The 14,591-nt window shown below is 40.9% G+C and overlaps 1 protein-coding gene across 1 annotated transcript in view; it reads right to left on the bottom strand.

Annotated features, from left to right (window-relative positions):
* Positions 1 to 3,619, bottom strand: part of LOC109901601 (BMP/retinoic acid-inducible neural-specific protein 3) — a 35,123-nt gene extending 31,504 nt beyond the window's left edge. The window contains exon 1 of the mRNA XM_020497605.2: positions 3,364 to 3,619. Within this exon, the coding sequence (XP_020353194.2) occupies positions 3,364 to 3,575 (212 nt within the window). The 5' untranslated portion in view covers positions 3,576 to 3,619. The remainder of the gene's footprint in view (positions 1 to 3,363) is intronic.
* Between the last annotated feature and the right edge of the window lie 10,972 nt (positions 3,620 to 14,591).

The following is a 14,591-nucleotide window of genomic DNA, read 5'->3' as shown; positions in this document are numbered from 1 at the left end:
AAATTTGATGCATTGCAGCCGTACAGAAATAGGGTGTTCATACTGTCAACTTCTCTATGCGATTTGGTGCCAACACTCACTTACGTTTCTGAAATGCAAAATGTCAAAAAAATACAAGAGCTACACAAGTGTAGTCTACAATTTCCTACATCCTGCTGTCTACGGCAACTGTCACTTGGCAATGGTTGCCTAGGACTGGTGGTGCAGCGGAACCCCGTCTCTACGTATGTTGACTGAGGGAAAAGCTGTTGCATTCGCCAAAACAATGAGTGATTCCACAAACAGGAAAACAGCCTCCACTTCCTGTTGGAGGACCCATTAAAATTCTTTCAAATTCAATCAAGAAGAGAGGTGGAAAATTGAAAGAGGGATGAGATGGTGCAATTTCATTACTGCAATGATGGCATAGTAACACACAGCCACTGTAACTAGAAGCACCCACTTGCGGTAATTCATCTTCTCTCTGTCAGTGAAGATTATGAGAATTTAGCAGAAATCCCAAACTCTGCAGGAGCAAATAATGTCACTTTCCATCTCCGCATGTCTGTTTTGCTGTGAAATTATGTGTTATGGAATAGGGAATAGATTGTCAGATATGAGAGGTCATTTTAAACAAACAAACTGTGTGGTGGACTGTTTGGCTATGCCGCTGTCACTGGGAATTGGCAACAGAGTGGACATATTAGATATATGCATGTGAGTACGCCACAATAACTTCTCATATTAACAGAGACAGAGACAATTAGTACCACCTGCATGCACTTTAATACAAAATGGCCACCACACAATGCCACAGTAAAACCAAAGTTGTCTGACAAAGCAATTCTACAGGATTATATTCTATGTGATAGCTTTTTATAGATAGTAGTTTTGCCACTGGGAACCATTGTTGATGTGTTGAGATCACCTGGGGAAGTTTGAGGGATGAGAACATATATCACTAACAATCTGTTTGACAACAAAAGGCACGCTGGATTCATTTACCACCTTTCCTCCTACTGTAAAAACCTGCAGTATAGTTTCCTCCTGGGCACACACTGGTTGAATCAATGTTGTTTTCTTGTCATTTCAATGGAATTAGGTTGAACCAATGTGGAATAGACATTGAGTTGACATCTGTTCCCAGTAGGCAGTCACCTTGTACCATTAAAGCTGTTGATTTTAAGGGAACATTGTATAACTTGATGCAGTCCTTATGTAAGATACTGTTAAGAGACCAAAGTCTGTAACATATACAATTACCTTGAATTATCCCTATATTCCCCCATAGAAATATAATCAAGTGATTATCTGTCTATGATGTCCCAATTAGCAGTTGTCATCTCAGCACAAATTTTTGTCTGGTCGATTAATACCAATTAGTAATTTGCTATGTTTACATCCAATTTGTGATATTCTAAAACCTGCATAAAAAATATGCACATTTTCCCACCAGAGATAATATGTTTCCATCAAAATGACTTGTTGCCGATAAAAAGTTGTGCATGATGACATCAATTACTTTTGCGTTTTTATGTACCGATAAAAAAGTAGACTGGTTGTCTTATCACTAAACATGTTGCGTTATAAAGAATGTCCCCACTCTGGTATTTGCATGTGCGCTCTTGCCAACAGCTCGCAGACAGTGCGCAGATTCTGTCTGCGAGATCCCTATTACGGACAAAATCAAGATTATTAAGCATCGAACATCAAGTCAACAGAATAAGACCCTCGATATTTATTGGAAAGTTGCATCAAGCCCGTCACCGTGCACTTTCACCACCCTGTGAAGTTCATCATAACGTATTTTGACTGCAGACGAATACAATGCATTCTTTCCGGAGTCGTAGTGGTAGGACCACAAAACATAACACCATATCATTGCGTGACTCCAAGTTTACTTCGATATGATGGTTATTATATAAATATTTAATTTTAAATCATTAATTTTACAACCACAAAAAGATCCCACCTTGTCAAGCGTATTTTGTTTTGTAGATATTTAGAAGGTTTACCGACTGTTTCCATCAGGCCTGTCATGACATATACTTTACTCGCGTTAAAAGGTTGGATAGAAACCTGGATTAGGAAAGAAAAAACACAGTCGACATAAAACACAGTGCTCAGCATTTCTACCAGCCAACGAAAGGGCTTTAATAATATTACTGTTAATCAAGGGTTGGTTGTAATCTAGCGCGCCTCAGACACAACCTTGCAGCTGACAGTAGACTCTCAGGGGATGGTGTGATAATGCAGAGTAATAACTATTAAGAGCCCACTAATCACTTGGCCACATGATAAGACTATTAATCTTACCGCCAATGAAGCTCAGTCCCGAGAGCTGTGATGGGCCTGCACTAGCCGGAGGAGAAATATTAAAACGCTTTAACGCGGGAAGCAGATCACCTTAGCCCATAAAACACCCAGCACAAATCCATAGATGTCAGAGTCCCGTCTGCGGTTTCCCGGGCTGTGTTCAATACCTTTCCAACTCACGACGGACAGGATATATGACACACTTTCCACTCATTTTATATCTCGAGCCAATATGTGAAAATGTGTTTAACGTTATGACAAATCATACGTTTTTCCCCCTACACTACAGTAATCAACATATTTTACCTGAACCGATATCAGAATATGCATATGGCCATTTGCTTGTAATTACCTTGATACACTCAAATAATTGAACTGCACTATTTACCAACAATAGCTATATTATGTAGGTGCCTAGGTGAATACTGTAGATACAAAACAGCTACAATAGTAGATGCATGGATTAAGATATAACCACAAAAATGTAAGGTTTTCCCTCCTCTTCTCCTCGAAGGCCATTTATTTACTTAACCTTAGTTGACTTACTTGCAGTTCCAATAATTCAATAACGTTTCCACTACTAGACTATCCTAGATGGGGTGAGGTGAGAACTTTTCACATCTCTTTTCAAGGCTTTCCTTCCAGTGGTATTTACTTCACGACTTTAAACCCCACATGACACTGAACGTGCTTTAGCAATTTGACAGTGGATATAACATTCAGCCTGCTTTGGTGTACTAACACATTGGTAGGCAGTCTAATCTGTCCATCTAACTATTGATTCTCCCTATACCTAATCTAGACTACCTGTGGTCTGACTCTTCTGTATATCTCTGAAGAGAACACTGCTATGAGACTCACCTGTTTACCTGTAAACCGCCCCTACGTCAGGGTTTCCTAAATTTAGTCCTCGGGACTCCTTGGTTTTTGCCCTAGCACTACACAGCTGATTCAAATAATCAACTGATCATCAAGCTTGGATCATTTGAACAAGCTGTGTAGTGTTAGGGCCTGAGGACTGAGTTTGGGAAACACTGCCCCATGTACCTGCCCTGCTATGCAACTCACCGGTATATCTTGTAGCGGGTGGAGAAGCCCTGCCGGTTCCTCTCAACGAAGTCTGTGTACTCCTGGGAGTGGTGGAAGGGGCCCTTGTCGGACAGCAGCCAGTCCAGGGGCCCTCCGGGGCGGTCGTGGGGCAAGCTGGTCGAGATAGGGGCCCCGGCCCAGAGCCAGACCCAGCAGTGCAGGCTGACACTGAGGAAGCCCCATAGAGCCATCAGAGATTGAGGGAGCAAGGGAAGGAGGGAGGGAGTGGGGGAGGGGTGGAGGGAGGTAGGGGTGGAGGGAGGAAGGTAGGGAGGGGTGGAAGGAGGTAGGGGTGGAGGGAGGAAAGAAGGGAGGGGTGGAGGGAGGGGGAAGTGGAGGGAGGGAGGGGTGGGTGGAGGGAGGGATTGAGGGAGGGATTGAGGGAGAGAGGGGTGGGTGGAGGGAGGGGGGAGTGGGGAGTGGTGGAGGAATGGGATCAGTAGTGGAAGGGTTTCCTACACGCGAGCTCACTCCTCCTCTGGGATGACCGGGGAATCTGCATTCCCTCACATCCACTGGAGCACCTGGGAGAGAACGATGTAAATAATTGCCACTTGAGAATGTACTGTTCTTATAATCATCAGGCACCTTCATCTTTTAAGAGATCCTATACTGACAAGTAAAAAATGCCTTTGTATTTTACACATCAAACAATCAGAACTCTGATCTCTTTAGCTATTATGTAGTAAGTCACTAGTCATCTGTTTTGACATTACACTTCTATTCCACCTCTAGTCCGAGCCTCCCATTACTCAACATCTCCCTTCTAAGGGTTGTCAATCTCTCCCCTGCAGCTGGGACCAAACCAGATGCTTGGTTTTTAAAAATCCCATTACTTTATTCTGATGACAATCTGTCAAGTGAACTCAGCCATGTGACCATGTGTGTGGGAGGGTTTCAGAAATCATTATTCAAAACAATACCGCAAGACGCCGGGGGGTAGACGTGGGGGCAGGTGCTAGGAGATGTGTGAGAGAGTGGGAGAAAGAGAGAGATGGAGAGAGAAAGATAGAGAGAGCGAGAGAGAGATAGTGTGGGAGAAAGAAAGAGAGATGGAGAGAGAGAGAGGGTGAGATAGTCTGAGAGAGAAAGGAAGAGAGAAACAGATGCATAGAGAGTGTGGGAAAGAGGCAGATAGAGAGAGAGACAGTGATAAAGAAAGGGAAAGGGTGAGGTAGTTTGAGACTTAAAGGAAAAGAGAGCGAGACAGAGGTTAATGACTGATGTTTGACCCCACAGAGAGATAATATGGACTACCATGAATAAATGTGCTGGTGGTTTTATTAGATGAGTCACTGTCATTCATTCTGTATGCCACTCAAAAGCCTTGCTCTTTCTGACCCTCTGTGTGTGTGTGTGTGTGTGTGTGTGTGTGTGTGTGTGTGTGTGTGTGTGTGTGTGTGTGTGTGTGTGTGTGTGTGTGTGTGTGTGTGTGTGTGTGTGTGTGTGTGTGTGTGTGTGTATGGCCATAATGAACTGCAGACTGGGTGTTAATTCACAGATAAGTGGATATCCCTCACTGATGCAAACACAGGCTTTATCTGGTTCACAATGCTTTTTCCTGTGATTACACCAGATTCAAATGCTCTGGTTTTGCTGCATGACATTTAATTCCTCAGTGCAGACATCTGTGCATGGCCATGCATATTGATGAGGTGTGTGTTTGTGGGCTTGTGTGCATGAGTGCGTGCATGTGTGTCTATGTATGCAAGTCTGTGTGTGTGTGTGTGTGTGTTGGGGGCGGGGGGGGGGGGGGGTGGATCTGAGTACACAGCAGGGAGCAAACAATGGAGCGCAGTTCATTTCAGCACAGTGGTGTTCCACATAGTGTGATAGAGATGGTGAGGGAGGTAGGGGGGCTACGAAGCTATCCAACCATGGCAATCCTCAGTAATTCCATTTTAACTTTGTTTTTGTTGCTGTTGTTAATGTTAAACAGTGAGATCATTTTCCAGCTACAGCAATTTTCATTTTGTGATGTTGTATCAACACCATTTTCAGGCAACAACTACACTATCTACTGGACCTCTAGGCAGCACATAGGCCTAGGGTTTGCATGGGTTTCTGTAAACATGGTTTAAAAGTGACCTTGGCTTGCAGCGAGGGGACTGTCTATCCTGTTAATATCAGAATAGAGGATAGGGGTCATGTTTAAAGAAAACTTTAATCCTATCACCCCACAGGCATGGGGCCAAACAAACGCTAATGCAGGAAGGAAAACTCTCTCCCTCTCTCTCATTCTTTTTCTTCTCTCTCCCTCTCTCTCAGTTTACCCTCTTCTCCTTCTCATTCTCTTTCTCTATTCTCTCTACCTGCTTAATGTAAAAGTCCAGTATATAAAAATATATATGTGTCTACAGATTCAGACATCACCAGCTCTATAATCACATTATCAGACACAACACGACTAACCAGATTGTTGTTATTATCTGCCTGAATTATATCAGGTGCACACCATTCCCACTTGAGAAGGGCATTACTGGATCACATTTGTGCACATGTGAAAACACAAACTTTACATTTTCATCAAAAGTCGTTATTAAATCGCCTTTCTTTGAGATACGAGCCGTGCGTGAATATAACATATAGATTGCCGTGGCCTAGGCTGTGGTTTTAAAGTGAAAGGTACGCTCATTATTACCAGCAGTAGGAGAGAGAACAAGGGCTCTTGTGGCTGAACTCAAATATGATTGTACACATTGTGTCACGCCCTGACCTTAGAGCCTTTTTATGTCTCTATTTGGTTTGGTCAGGGTGTGATTTGGGGTGAGCATTCTATGTTTTGTTATCTATGATTTTTATATTTCTATGTTTTGGCCGGGTATGGTTCTCCATCAGGGACAGCTGTCAATTGTTGTCTCTGATTGGGAACCATACTTAGGTAGCCCGTTTTCCCTCCTTTCTTTGTGGAAAGTTGACTTTGTTTAGGGCACATTGCCTTTAGCTTCACGGTTTGTTTGTAGTGTTTATTGTTTTTGTCGGCGTCATCTTAAATAAAGAATATGTACTCTCACGACGCTGCAACTTGGTCCTCCTCCTTAAACAGCCGTGACACATTGTGGGCCATCTTTAACCCAGGCCGGTGTGAAGTCACCACACAAAGGCCAGTGATGGGGGTGTGTGTATGTTAGGCAAGAGACGGGGGGACGGGTCCTCTGGGTGAAAAGAGTGCAATTGATGGAAGAAAAGGTACAGAAGAAAGGCTATAAAATACATAATGAGCCGTGTAGGTCTTTCAGAGTATAGAAAGGAATGTAGAATACCTATCCAATAGTAGATGGCATTGCTAAGTGTCAGGAAAGAAAACATACAGATAATGAGAGTAATAATTTTACACTGTATTATAGTTAGTCTGTAATTACTAAATGACGAAGGGTATATATGTAGACAATTGCTGCTCTCCAATCACTCACAGCAAAACTAAATTCCATATGATTAGTGTTTTTTCATTGGGCATCCATTTTCTTTTACCTATTCATACTGAATACTGCAATGTTCTAAATCAGGGTCGCACAGAGAGATTCTTGGTAGTCTTACACAAATATACTTTGAAGTAAAGGTATACACCTCACACACATGGTTAGGGGTTTTAAAAAAGAAGACACCTGTACCATGTCAGATATAAAGTTGAAATGTATTACATTTTGAGTTTGCATTCCAACGTCACACTTTTCTATACAGGTACCAGTCAGAAGTTTGGACAAACCTACTCATTCCAGGGTCTTTCTTTATTTGTACTATTTTCTACATTGTAGAATAATAGTGAAGACAGCAAAACTATGAAGTAATACATATGGAATCATGTAGTAACCAAAAAAGTGTTAAACAAATTCTTCAAAGTAGCAACCTTTTGCCTTGATGACAGGTTTGCACAATCTTGACATTCTCTCAACCAGCTTCATGAGGTCGTCACCTGGAATGCATTTCAATTAACAGGTGTGCCTTGTTAAAAGTTTATTTGTGGAATTTATTTCCTTCTTAACGCATTTGAGCCAATCAGTAGTGTTGTGACAAGGTAGGGGTGGTATACAGAACATAGCCCTATTTGGTAAAAGACCAAGACCATATTATGGAAAGAACAGCTCAAATAAGCAAAGAGAAATGACAGTCCATCATTACTTGAAGACATGAAGGTCAGTCAATCCGGAAGATTTCAAGAAAGTTTCTTCAAGTGCAGTCGCAAAAACCATCAAATCATGATGAAACAGGCTCTCATGAGGACCGCCGTAAAGGATAAGTTCATTAGAGTTACTAGCCTCAGAAATTGCATCCCAAATAAATTCTTCACAGAGTTCAAGTAGCAATCACATCTCATCAACTGTTCAGAGGAGACTGCGTGAATCTGGTCTTCATAGTCAAATTGCTGCAAAGAAAACACTACTAAAGGACACCAATGAGAAGAAGAGACTTGCTTGGGCCAAGAAACACGAGCAACGGATATTAGACTGGTGTAAATCTGTCTTTTGGTCTTATGAGTCCAAATTTGAGATGTGTGTCTTTGTGAGAAGCAGAGTAGGTGAACGGATGATCTCTGCATGTGTGATTCCCACCATGAAGCATAGAGGAGGAGGTGTGATGGTGTGGGGGTGCTTTGCTGGTGACACTGTCAGTGATTTATTTAGAATTCAAGGCATATTTAACCACCATGGCTACCACAGCATTCTGCAGCGATAGCACAAACCAGATGGGATGGTGTATCATTTGTTTTTCAACAGGACAATGACCCAACACACCTCCAGGCTGTGTAAGGGCTATTTGATCAAGAAGGAAAGTGATGGAGTGCTGCATCAGATGACCTGGCCTCCACAATCACCCAACCTCAACCCAATTGAGATGGTTTGGAATGAATTAGACCGCAGAGTGAAGGAAAAGCAGCCAACAAGTGCTCAGCATATGTGGGAACTCCTTCAAGACTGTTGGAAAAGCATTCCAGGTGAAGCTGGTTTCAGAGAATGCCAAGAGTGTACAAAGCTGTCATCAAGGGAAAGGGTGGCTACTTCAAAGAATCTCAAATAATAAATATATTTGGATTTGTTTAACACTTTTTTGGTTACTACATGATTCCTTATGTGTTATTTTATAGTTTTGATGTCTTCACTATTATTCTAAAATGTAGAAAACAGTAAAACTAGAGAAAAATCCTTGAATCAATAGGTATGTCCAAACTTTTGACTGGTACTGTACATCAGAGAAGACTGAAATATAACAAAACTGTATGACATAGAAACACTGGATTTTTGTCGTGTTTTAAAAAATCATCTTTATTAATTACGAAATTATTTTTAAAAACGACATTCTACCAATTAGGCCAAAGAGGGAGTTGTTGGTCATTGACTGTAGGAAAGGTCTTCACCATGGTTATAAACATCAACTTGATCCTTGAAAGCATTAGCTTTCAACCATAAACAACCTTCCTTACACACAAATCCCTAATGTGGCCGACTTTAGGTTGTGCTCCACATACACACAATCTGTATGGCAATCTACAGTCTGTGACCGACCCGATGCAGAATCACCTCAGCCTTGTCACCCGACACACCATTCATTATTCAAACTTTCTATTCAACAACATTTGTGATGGAACCCAACCTACAAGGTTTCCATAAGTGAATAAATATACACAGATTGTAATCTGTCATTTATATTGCATCTATATGACAAGGTTCTGTTTATTTCACAAAGGGACCATATCATTTTGGAACTGGCATTATTATGATCCAGAAGTAGTTTATACCAAATGGCAATTCAGATAAATAAAAGCCCATCTGCTTTAAACTCTGTACTGTTTTTATGGCCGCCAGATTGCGGAAGATTGTGGAATTCCTTTAAAGTCACCTATTCAGAAAACCTGACAATATCTCAAAAGACATGAATCCAGTCCTGGAATTACCAGCGCCTCATTCCTCAACAGGTGACTGTATAGACACGAGAGCAGGGGTGCTCAACTCTTACACTATGAGGTCCGGAGCCTGCTGGTTTTCTGTTAAACCTGATAATTACACACACCTGGTGTCCTAGGTCTAAATCAGACCCTGATTAAAGTGGAACAATGAAAAAATGCAGTGTAACTGGCTTCGACGTCCAGAGTTGAGTTTGAGGGCACTAGAGCGTACATAAAGGAAAGAGATCAAATGTGACCTCTTTGAGAAATGTTCTGAGATTATGTCAATGAATGGCATTATTAATAATCAATATTGATTATTTAGCAAAGATTTAGGACAATCATCTCAATGTAACATCTAAATTGGTCAAAGAGCTATAGAATCAACCATCCTGGCCCCTTTTCAAGGCTTACAGCACTATGTACTAGCAAACTATGCTGCATGCACGAAGAAAGTGAAGACATTAGTAGGGTATTGTAGTTACTATTATTATTCTACTATTATTGTACTAGTATTATTATTATTTTTAAATCCTGTTGTCCTGTTCTGTCTAAAACTGTCAGAATAAATGCTGAGCAAACTCAAACCATCAAAAAACAAATATATAATTGTATATTTTGTTAATGAAAATTGTTTTTTACTGCTGTTTATGATTGCTGGTCAATTCAGTCAGAGTGTGTACAACTACTACTACTACTACTACTACTACTATTACTACTATTACTACTAAAGGTCTAAAGTCTGTCTCTAATGTACCTGTCTTGTTGACAGACACTTAACTTACATCCAGAGACTGTGCCATGTTTACTTCACAGTGTCAGCCCTACCGCAGTGGTTAGATATTCTCTCCCTCCACGGCTTAGAGGATATACTGTACTGTTGTACGCTTGATGAGATTTGGGAACTCCCCAACCTAATCTGTCTAAAGCATTCCACCAGCCGCATTCAGAGGGGACAGAGGGGAGAGAGAGAGAGAGAGAGAGAGAGAGAGAGAGAGAGAGAGAGAGAGAGAGAGAGAGAGAGAGAGAGAGAGAGAGAGAGAGAGAGAGATAGGGGGAAAGAGACAGAGATAGGGGGAAAGAGAGAGATATAGGGGGAGAGAGAGAGTGGGTGGGTAGGTGTTGGGTGAGTGAGCGAGAAGAGAGAGAGCAGTGTGTCTCAGAACATCTGTTCAGCCACTATACCCATTAGGACACCGGAGCCATACAGATGATGCACCTTCCCTTCGCTGGCACTGCAACTATGCTAATGTGCGGAATGGCTTTCACTTTTTGCTATCTCCCAGCCTTGAATACATTTGAAGGCAGAGGGAGGGAGGGAAGGAGAGATGGAAGGAAGGGGGAGGGTGAAGACGAGGAAGGGGGAGATCAGGGTGGTAGGTGTTGATTAAAAGAGTTTCATTAGAAGTTAATCAACAGGATCCAATTTGTAACTGGTGCACTTTGAAACTAGTCTGCGAGCCATCCCCAAAAGCATCTTCAAAGTGTGGAAACAGGAAGTGATAAACTTTACATCTTCCCCTCAGTGCTGACTAACAAGGTTTTTGGCCCTAATTAACCCACATACAGTATCTCCCCTCCCACGAAACAACTGTCAACAATAACTTTCATACAGGTGCCAGGGGGGAAAGCAAAGCCTTTGTGAAATGATATTATGTCTGCATGTCCACAGCTCCTCGCCTGTAGTCGACTGTCTTACACGTAAACACACAAATAAGAGCTTATATGTTATGCAAATGACTAGTAGGGGGTGGGGAAAGCATCATAGAGAAGATATCCCATTGAAAACATTTCAAAACCAATATGAGAAGGTAGAGAGATTCGGTTGGGTGTTTGAAACAGTGGCAGACAGTGTCAGGTGGTGGTAGACAGAATTAAATATAATTTCTAATCTGGCTGTCACTTTGAGTAATGGACTGTTTGAGTACAGATTGATGCTTTAGGGGATGATAGATGACTTCCTGGCAGCGGTGTAATACAGTATGTAATCAGAGCAGCATGTTAGCTAGTGGATGCTATGTAAGCTAGCATGGACTACAGCAAGTTATTGACTACTTGGAAGGAATAATAAATGAACTGAACAAACATGTGAAGCTACTTTATGATGGTCGGTACTCTAATTTGTGTTACGCATCACAGGCTGAATCATCTTTCTGTTTGAAACAGTTCACTGCAAAAGGAAAACAAACAATTTCAGTGTAGTGAAAATGTACAGTTTCCCTGTTCTTCCAGCCCCCAATCAATTTGAAATGAGCATTGACTCAACTGCACTTCATTGTCCCTCTAATCACTCTGACATCAATGCAAATGTATTCAAAAATCTAATCAAACACTTCATGAGAGCCCATGAGCTCATGTTGCGCAACATTTCTATAGGCTATGCAATTGCGGGAGAAAACAGAGTGATGGCCTCTATCAGCTTTCTATAGGCTTGGCCTACTATATTTATTTCTCAACGTTCCTAATATTAAGCACATTGCTTATATTTACATCAGGAGTATAGCATACCTGGCTAGCATGAAAATAAACCACTAGGAAAAAACGTCCTCCATTCTCGATTTATGTGCATAGATTACATTTGTTTTTTCACGCTGCCCCTGTTTCGATACAGGTGCATGATAATGGTCCATTCTATATCCAAACAAATGTCACACATATATTACTTAGTATATGTAAAGACAAGATTAAATTAAGAATAGTCTGACGGGTAACAATAGTAGCCTATCACTTGTGAATTATATATTCTTACTTGTGAATGATGCCCAGCACAAGAAACAAAGCCTTTTTTGTGACTTATTCGAATCATAGTCGCACACCTCATGTAGCCATACAAACTTTATTAGAACATATAGGCCTATGGCCTAGGCCCTATCCCATAGGCCTATATGTTTTAATAAGGTTTGTATCACAATTAAAGGGGCCAAATAACTTCTTAAAGTTAAACACATGAATCCGCTTTACAAGGGGTGTAGAGCCTAACTGTGTAGCAGCGTGTGAGTTTCCAGTTGGGGGAAGATCATTTTCACCATAAAAATGCACCTTTATAATTAAAGTGTTACATTCAAAATTACATTTCCAGTCACTTTTGATAATGGTGTTTTCCACTAATGGAACATTCACACGTATAGCCTACTACCATGTGTGCATTGATGAGCTTATAATGTGAAGAAATAGCCTAATAGTTTATCAACATTTTAAGATAAACGTTCTGATCTGTTTCGTCAGTCACATTGCATCCAAAAATGTTTGATGCTAGAGGTTGTATTCACTTGGGATCTACCGCATCCCACAACTGTCCCAGACTATGTTTGACATATTTATTTCTTGCACAGAATATAATAGGTCGACTATTGTACTACGGGGGATAGTAGATTGACATAGGCTAGTGCTTTTTCTGATCGATAGGCCTACTGATCTTGTTGGCTGACGAAAAGTAGCCTGTGAGAAAGACCTGATCATGTGACGCAGAGCCGTGAGTGAGAGACACTTTGGATTGCACAGCACACTTAGGAGAAGGGCAAAATGCAGTACTCCGGGCCGCAAAAGGCATGGATTTTTTTGGGGTGTATTACGGTCACAAAGGGTATGACGTCATAAAATTCGTGGCATTATCAAGTGCTTATCAAATTGTGAATGAGAGACTATTGGAGTGTGTACAGCCTGCGCAAAATACAAAGCAGAGCTCATACCTTTCAAACAACTTTTTAAAATCATCAGTCTCATCATCAATGTATTAAAAATCAAAACATATAAGCCAACATTTTAGAACAATTAAAGTTACATTAATAGCTATATATTAAGCATATAGGAGTAACTATTTATTTGTTAACAGCTCAACATAGAATAGCTGCATGTGCTCACCCCCTCAAATCGTTTGGAGAAAGTATTGATATTTTATTCAGCTTTGTTCAATTGAAATTCTTCATAATATAAAATAATGCCACGGAATTATAAGCAAATCTTGTCCGATAAATTAACCTGTGTAGCCACAGCCATTTGGCATAACCACATCAGGACCTAACATAAAGACAACTCAGAGTATGCTATTCTTTTCTTCTGAAATAGACTACATTTTCTTCATATCATGCTTCTTTAGACCTGTCTAAAATAAATACTGGATTTATTGTGAAGATGTAGGCTATATTATATGGATTTATTAGTCTTTTTAGAATGGCTTGTTAGGTTCTAATTCTCATTGTAAAAAGCTCAACAGACATTATGAAAGTTTAACCAAGTTTAATTCTTCCCAGAGGGTCAATACAGCTGCATTCAGACAAAACATGTTTCCACCACCACAAGTATATATACTCCAATTTAGGCACTGCTCCCCCCCCCCCAGCCTTACATATTTGATGGTTAGACAGGAAGATTAAGTAATAGGGTAATAAACCATCATTTCACACTTAAGGGGATCTGATCTGACCTGACCTCAAACCCTCATTTGCCTAATCCACAGATGTCCATCCGTATCCCCTATAGCAATCCTGTGACTTCCTCCCGTCCACCCAGCACATTCCAAAGCCATCTGGCTCCTACATATAACCATTAACTTCTAATGTTAAAATCATTCTCTATCACCCCTCAGATACTATAGTGTTACTACTGATGTGTCATGTCTCTAGGATAGCAATGTTCCAAGTTTAACCCAAAATCCAACAGCTTGTAGGTGTGGAAGCCAGGATATGCTAAATGTGTTTATGCTAATTAACGGTCAATTACCGTGAGACAGACAATTATTTGCTTGACAATCACCGGTTGACGAAATTTTGTGATCGCCACAAACCTAGTGTGGGGGATTAAAGATTTGAATTGTATCTAATCAATTAGCGGAGTGTGTGTGTGTGTGTGTGTGTGTGTGTGTAGTGGGTTCAGTGAAGTAGAGTACTTTTCCTTTCCTTGTTGAATAAAAAAACAACATAAAAATCCCACTTCGCTAGTCAGTTCTGGGAAAGCAATGGTAAAAAAAACGAGTCTTAATTATGGCTATCCAGCTCGTAAAGTTCTCACTTGTACATTTTTATTTGGCTGCATATCACTGGGAGGCGGAGTGAGCAAAAGCCGTTATAAATCTGAGTAAAGCACACATAGGCCTCTTCTGAAAACGAGTGTCCAGGTACAAGCATGCCCAAAAGGTGCCTCCTGAATAAAGAGCATTATTTCTGCTGAGTTAATAGCTGTAAATAGTAAAGAGAAAACTGGCTAACAGGTATTCCCTTTATGGTACCTGAGCTAGTGTGTGTGTGAGGAGAGAGTAATAACATTGTCTATCTACGACTGTACACTCCTTTATAGTATCTCTATCTCTTTAAGACATAAATATCTTCAC

Source organism: Oncorhynchus kisutch, linkage group LG13 (assembly GCF_002021735.2).
Source record: "Oncorhynchus kisutch isolate 150728-3 linkage group LG13, Okis_V2, whole genome shotgun sequence".
Taxonomy (NCBI): Eukaryota; Metazoa; Chordata; class Actinopteri; order Salmoniformes; family Salmonidae; genus Oncorhynchus; species Oncorhynchus kisutch.
The sequence above is the reverse complement of the archived record's forward strand: the minus strand, read 5'-3'. Positions and strand labels throughout refer to the sequence as shown.